General features: G+C 52.5%; 1 protein-coding gene across 1 annotated transcript; it reads right to left on the reverse strand.

Annotated features, from left to right (window-relative positions):
- Positions 1 to 4,232: 4,232 nt before the first annotated feature.
- Positions 4,233 to 6,821, reverse strand: LOC309450114 (ciliary microtubule associated protein 1A-like; the record flags this gene model as incomplete). Its single annotated transcript, XM_082072778.1, has 6 exons — positions 4,233 to 4,342; positions 4,572 to 4,590; positions 5,626 to 5,763; positions 5,960 to 6,183; positions 6,431 to 6,631; positions 6,716 to 6,821. The coding sequence occupies 6 exons, from the start codon at positions 6,819 to 6,821 to the stop codon at positions 4,233 to 4,235; spliced, it is 798 nt and encodes a 265-aa protein (XP_081928904.1).
- Between the last annotated feature and the right edge of the window lie 673 nt (positions 6,822 to 7,494).

The following is a 7,494-nucleotide window of genomic DNA, read 5'->3' on the forward strand; positions in this document are numbered from 1 at the left end:
ACTTGGACTTCCTTCATGAGTTTAAACTTTTCACACACATACATATTTATTGATCTGGAATCTAAGAAAGGCAATTTCTCAAGTCTCTTGCTCCATAAATTGCAATCACTGACAGAAAGAAATCATCGCTCATACAAAGAAATGGCAGCACGTGTTTCAGCAGCATGTGGTTCAGAAGCATGTGGTTTCAGCAGTAGTTTCCTGTCTTCTGTAAAGCTTTAATGGTTACTATAGGATACGTTTTAAGCTTTGCTGGAATAAAAAAAGCTGGGAGATGTATTAAGCATCATGCAGTGTTATGTGATGGTAAAAGTGGGAATTGATGGACATGAGGTTGAAGTCATTTTGTGAAAAGCCCCAATGTTTCCTGTGTCTGCAGCTCTCCCTCCTGGCCCAGCTCCGCAGGCCGGTCCCACCAGGGAAGCTGTGTCCCCCCAGCCAGACGGAAGGTCCCCCCCCAGCTCCCTGCCCGCTGGCACCGCGGCATCCACCTCCCTGCCTGCCCCGACATGAAGTTCGCGCAGAACTGGTGAGTTCCCAGGCAATTGTGCTGCTCAGCTGTGTTTATTGCTGTGTCAGGTTCCCAAATAACGCAGACCTTCGTTTGAGGCGCCTGCGGAGAGAAGAGGCTGCTGAGGTCCCGCCGTGGCCGCGGTGCCGGGGGGTGCGAGGCTGCGGGGCAGCGCTGGGCGCCCTGTGGTGTGCAGGCACCCGGCTGCACGGGGAGCTGCGGTCGGAGCTGCAGGGACACCCTGGCCGAGGTGAACATCTGGGGTTTACAGCAGCACCCAACAGGGTGATTTCTGCTGGCAGGAACACGTCACTATTGTGCTTCTCCCTTTCCATGGCAATGTCGTCCCTCATTTTTCTTCCTAACCTTATTCTGCCTACGTCTGTTGCTGGGTCAGCTCACGTCGAGGCAGAGCCACTTTTAACTAACACTTGGAAGAGGAAGTGCAGGTTTTGCAAAGGAGCGCCCAGGAGCTGAGCGGTCAGTTAAACCATCCTCAGCAGGAACCTCAGTGGAGTTCGGCCAGTAACTAACCTGGCACTTCGGAATACCCTGGCTCTAAAAGTTTCAAGACTAATGGCCGCCATCTGATACAGGAATTTGGCAACACTCCCTGCTCAACAACTCACTTTTGTCTCTTCTTCCACCACAGCAAGCATGTACAAAACATCGCCATCCCAAACAGGATGGAGCCCAAGATTGCCAGAACGCCTTCTGTGCAGTACTTCTTGTAGGTCGCAGGATCCATAGTATTTTTCTTATTCCCAACGTTCCGACCTGGAGGAACAATTCTGTACCTTAGTGTTTCCTGCACACTACGGCTGATCTCACACGAGGTCTGACAGCTGTTTGACCAACTGTCCCTTGGAGTGAGACAGACAGAAACCGTCCCTGTGTCAGGGAATGCCACCCCCAGCTCTCCCTCCCCGGGGACCCACACCCCAGGAGGACAGAGTCCAGCCCATGGGGATTCACCTGAACCCCGCACCCCCTTTGCCTTTGCTCCAGCACGGGCACTGCTTGCACGCCCCCAGCCTTCAGGCCTTGTCTCCCACTTCTGGCCCTGCAAGGCTGCTCTGTACCTGGAATCTTGTCAAGGAGGCCGTTGATTCCAGCCTGGCGGGCTTCCCCAGGGTTGGGCAGCTCTGCCAAGAATCAGAGAGAGGTAAAGCCTCAGCAGAGGATGCAGGAGTTCGGGGCAGGTTCCCCCTAAACCGTGCTTGATCACTCAGCACATTCCTTTGGACCTCAGTGCATCCCTTTGGACCTCAGTGCACAGGAGGGATCCCCTCCCTTGTGCCTGGGGGGGCACTCAAGGCAAGAGTTTGGCTGCTGAGGAGCCTGCAGACACAGGGGTTTTGGTTCATGACAGACGATGACCAAAGGACAGCAATTACCTGGCATGCCTCGTGATTTCATTGCCCGAGTCCCTTCATCGTAGAACAGCACTACCTTATCGCCTCTTTTCTGAAATGCCACAGTCTCCTCAGTGTCATGGCTCAGGTCTTTAGAAAGAAATGGAGTCAGTTTAATGAGAAGTAACCTCTTCAAGAACCAATATCTTCAGGAGGTGATATTTCTCAGAATACATTGATAACACTCAGAAACAAAGCCAGAGCATTTGAGGGTGTCAGTTCAGTTGGGGAAAGCGCCCTTCTGAGGAGCACATGTATCTAAGCCTCCACTTCCCAAGTCTTCTGCTCTAGAGCGATATATACCCACCGTGCTCTACTTTGTCCAGTTCCTTGAGGACTTGGTTGAGGACTGATTTATGCTGGGAAGATTTTCGTCTTAATACCTTACGCTTTGTTCCTTGAGGACCTTAACAGAAAGTAGAAAGTTAAATTCCTGAGCAATAAAATACTGTACATGAGTGCTTAGCCCGTGAAGTCAGCCAAGGCTGAGCACTCATCCTTGCGATGCCAGGCGAGCTGGAAAAGCCCTCCCTTGATTCCCGCCTGCAACTGAACACCCACAAGATGCCTCGAGAACACACTCTGATACCGTCATCACTGAAGAGCTTTGAGCTGGCAGCTCCCGAAAGAAGCAAAATGCCACTACGTACGCATGAGACTGCCCTGAGTGTCCGCTCCAGAAGCCAGTTGGTACCCTAGAAATCCCTTGCGTCCAGCCGTGTCTGCAGACAGACATAACAGAGAAACTCACAGGAAATATTTCAATGGACATCTTTAGAATATTAAACCCTAAATGGTCACTGGTTCAAGTAACAGACCTGAGGGATTGCCGTGATGCTCCCGGACAAGAGCCGGCTGAGGAGTCGCAAGGCCATCGGCTACAGGCACATCTGGAATCAAGCACATTCCGTTAGATCTTGTCATCTGCTTCTTTCTCAGTGACCTGCAGTGACTGGATGGGAGGTCAGGTAATGATGTGGGACCCAGATGTGGGTGGAGGTTCCCAAAGCTGCAGAGGGTCCATGATGACCTGCTTGCTGGCACCTGGCAGCTCTCAAAATACTGTTTCCAGGCCATGTGCAACACCCCTCAAGGGCTGGATGGTCAAACACACAGATCCTCGGGGATTTCTTACTGGAAATCTTTGCGCTGGGTGCCCACCCCCGCCCTCCTGCCTACCAGTTTCCCGTTTTCTGCACGGCGCTGCCCCGACATCCTGGGCTTGCAGAACCAGGAGGAGGAGGATAAAGAGTGAGGTGACCCCCCACCCCTGCATCGTGGCACTGCCACGAGCTCTGCCACAAATACTGCTGCTGCTGTGGCCACTGCAGCTGCTGCAAATAACTGCTGCTGCTGTGACCACTGCAGCTGCTACAGCAAATGCTGCTGCTGCTGTGACCGCTGCTGCTGCAAATGCTGCTGCTGCTTTGGCCACTGCCGCCGCTGCTGTAAATGCTGGCGCTTCTGCTGCAAATGCTGCTGCCGCTGCAGATGCTGCTGCCGCCGCTGCTGCCGCTGCCAGCACTGCCGGAGCGGTGTCCGTGCACAGCACTACACACCAGGTGTGACACAGAGCGGCTCTGTGACCTCACAGCCCAAGCTGAGCCCAGGATACCAGGGGCCTTCTGAGCTGCCAGCTCACAATGTCGACTCGCTTCCAAATTTTCATCCCCCAGGGCTATTCCCTGGTCTCAAAAGCCGTGCAGATGATGGAATGGTTGGAGTCCCTGAGCAGACCAAGAGCCTGCAAGCGCAATGGTCGCGTTGAGATATTTGGAATATATCTGTGATCTTAAACCTGGGCAGTTTTATTACATGGGCTTTACAGTAGTCATGAGTTTTCCTTTCTTTGTGCCTCATTAGAGTATGATATAGATTTATAGATGCCATATTTCAAATGGAGTAAAACTTGTAGGAGTTGATGCTCCTTAGTTCAAGTACAAGCCATAGGGTGGAATGTCCCATTGTACAAATGTCTCCAGTCGCACTGTGTGGATTGTATCTGTCCTCAGCCAGGTGTGCAGCAGGTTTCAGAGGAAGAACAAGACAAGTCCAGGGTGAAGTGAGCAATCAGGATCCTCATTTGGTTGTGTTTAGGGCAATTGGGAGAAAATGTGCAGTTAGACCTGTCTGTGTCGCTTCCTCTTAGGATTTCAATGCTCTCCAATGTGAACTTTGTAGTGTTTTAGCTGCTTGTAGGGTTAAACAGAGCAAGCAGCTCTTCCTCCCCCTCAGAAGACCCCTCCCCATGTCTCAAGGTGAAGAGAAAACCTCTCTGAGCAACACATCGTTTTATTCAACACATCTCAAATGTCAAGGATCACGGGAGTGGTGTACACGGAATGGCACAGTCCAAACGTGGCTGCAGGCGCCTGGGGCTTGATCAGCTCGGTAATAAATTTTGACTCGAAATTAACTTGAATAACAGAAATTTATTCCCGATGGATTTCAACGTAATAAGCAAAAACAGCGCTGGGCTGCCAAAGAGTCTCGGCTCCTCCAGTGGCGCGCGCGCGAAAAACGTCTTCCGAAGTTTTTATAGGGCCGACAGTTCCGGGTTCGTTGCTCAGGGTGCCACGTCACTCGTTCTTTCTGCGCATGTGTCCTCTGTTGCCAGGCAGTTAATCTCCTATCTTCTCACCTACCCCTGCCCCGCCCCACCACCTTTAGAGGATCGAACATTTAAGGCAATTGCATAATAAAGGGCAGGGGCTTCCCGTGTTGCACAATAACCCCTGAGCGTTTCCTTTTAAGAAGCTTTAATGAACAAACATCTCTAACTCCTAGAATTGTTTATTACAAGCTCCACCTGGAAGAGGTAAAGGAGAAAAAGGTGACCATGGGCACTTGTCATCACTTGTCTGGGTGCCTGTTGCCCTGCTCGTTCTCCCGAGCCCAGTGCCATTTCTGGACAGTCGCTCTGTTTGGTCAGGGCTGGCTGTGGGTGCAGCGCAGTTCAGCGTCCTGACCCAGCAGGCTTGTCCTCAGCGACGCCGTCTGCCAGAACAAGGGTGCCGACGTGCACTGGCCGCTCCTCCTCGCACACCCTGTTCGTGTGCCTTGCAGCCTCCAGCTCGCTGCACCTATTCGTGCAGCACGCTTGTTGGAAACCTCAAGTATTAGCAGAGCACTCGAGATGTCCTGAGGCTGTGATTCATTGGATTTCATTCTTGTTTTGGGGGACGTATGTGAACAAAAGAGAAAAACAGTTTAGCAGCAGGTAAAAGACATCCATTGAGTTTGCTTTTGCAGACAGTAAAAAAAAAAATCTGGTTTTCAGTAGCAAACAGGCTGAAAAGTTCATCACAGCTGGTGTGGAAAGCTGAGATGAGCTGAGCTGAGCTGGGTCTGAGTTAAGAGGATGTCGAGCTCCAGCCAGACTTTACTGGATTCCCCTCCCCTCCAAAATCATCTTCCCAGCATTAGGAAGGCTGGGACCTGTGTCTGCTTGTCCCTTCTGAGGAGTGGCCTCCTGAAGAGCTCGCAGTGTATGAGCCTATAACATTTCCTGGCTGAGACAGCATAAGGGGAAAGCAGTGTTCCTTGCCTTCCCTCTGCTGGGCTGGGGACAAGGGAAGGGACAGGAGGGCTGTCCTGCAGCTTGTCACTGCAGCAGGACACTGTGCAGCTCAAGGCAGCCCCAGCGGAAGGGGAGATGCTTTGGCAAAGCCGCGCAGGAGCAGAAGGCGGCTGCCTTACCCTTCCCGTGCCGTAGTCCGCTGGCCCCGGTTTGACCGTCTTGTCTCGGAGCTGGGAGCGGGTTCCCATGGTGTACCCGGGAGCTCTGGTTTTGAAAACGTCCAGCTCGATCTTCGGGAGCGCTGCAGGGCCTGGGGTCTATAAGAGAGTCAGGGCAGCTGCTGGGTGAAAATGGCCAGTGTTTGTTCTTACCTGCGCCTGGCACAGGATGCACCAGTTCAGCGAGCTGGGCAAAGGATTTGGGAACCACACAGCCCTTCTAGTGCAACTTGGTGGAGGCATGGGCAGTGATTTTTCTCTTTGTGTTTTTGTGGCCCCTGGATGTGACTCTCACCTTGGCCAGATCGGCATCGTAGCGATCCCGCTGGCTCCTGCTCTTCATGGAGTGACACGGGCTGGCAGCCGTGTGCGCCGTGTTGGGGCCCAGCACCCTGGGCAAGGTGTAGGTGCCGGGACCTGGACTGAGGTTGGTTTTCATGCCCCAGTTCCGGAAGCCCATGGATTGCTCAGGTGGGCACTTAAAGATGTGTCTGTTGGATTTCTCTGGGCTGTAATCGCCTAGGGCAGAGGACAACAGCACAAAAGCGGTGAAGTTCTGACATTTTTCTCAAGCCAAGGAGGCAGTTTCACCAAGAGCTGCTCTCCCTAACAGCTGCAGAAGTGCCAACTGCTGGAAAACTTCAACAGCTCATTGAAAGGGTGAGCTGAGCCTTTTGTACTCATCTATCTTTTGTACCACTATGGCAGGGAAAGGTGAAAACATATTTGCCTTGTCTGAACAAACAGCTGGAGAAATGTTACTCACTGGGTCCAGGTGTGATCTCCGTCTTGATCCTGGGCAGTCCAGTGATGGCGTAGGCTGGAGCCACGTACTTCCCAGTCCTGGTCATGGAGGGCTCCACGTAATAGCGAGGGCCTGGGGAGCAGCCGCCTTCCGCAGGAGCTTTTGCCCCTCTGCAGGTGTACGCGGGGGCTTTGACTTTGGTGGGGTTGTGGTTGATGTAACCTAGGAAGAAAAGGGAAGCGGGTTTGTAACTGATTTTACCATGGGTGTGCTCAACGTGCCACACACCACTCTGATCTTTCTTACCTGTTGTCCCCTGGACTGAGTATTTGGGTCCAGGGCTGGTGAACTGGGCCGTGATGAGGCCCCGTGGGCGATGAGCTCTCCAAGTCCCCACGAAAGCTCCGTCCATGCTGGGAGCTGCTTCAAAAGCCTGAGGAAGAGGCAGAATTGTGTCTTGGTTTGTGTCTTAGTAGTTCTGAATTACTGTTCAAATGATTGTGCTGTACATTACTAGTGAACCTTGCCGTGGAACTTTGTTAAGTCACACTTTTCTGACATCATATTAAAACCACTTTGGTTAATATCTTTGACAGTGGTTCTTTAAATTATCTCAGTCACCTGTTGATGATATCTTGGTCCTGTACCAAGTGATTCCTGTCTCACCCAAGAATACAAACACTCTTGTTAGAAGAACAGATTTTATGATGAGGGTGTCGAGACCCTTTGCCCAGAGCAGTTGTGGATTCCCCCCCACTGGATTTGTTCAAAGCCTGGGGATGCAAATCCCACTGGTCACAGGGGAGCTCATGGCCAATGCTGAACCATGGCAGGGAAGCAGGAGTCTCCGGACTTCACCTGTCTCAGCCGCGGCATCGAAAGGGATGAGGACGACAACGTCTGCGTCTGCCTCGTCTCTGCGGCACAGAGCGTGGCGAGCAGTGAGAGCAGCCAGAGATGTGGCAAGAGAGGTTGTCAGGGAGGGCAGCCAGAGATGTGGCAAGAGAGGTTGTGGTGGCAGCGGCCAGGGGACCCTGGGGACACCTGGGATCGTCCTGGAAATGCTCTGTGACATCGGGAGGCTG

The sequence above is a fragment of the Streptopelia decaocto genome, assembly GCF_964273445.1.
Source record: "Streptopelia decaocto genome assembly, chromosome: 25".
Taxonomy (NCBI): Eukaryota; Metazoa; Chordata; class Aves; order Columbiformes; family Columbidae; genus Streptopelia; species Streptopelia decaocto.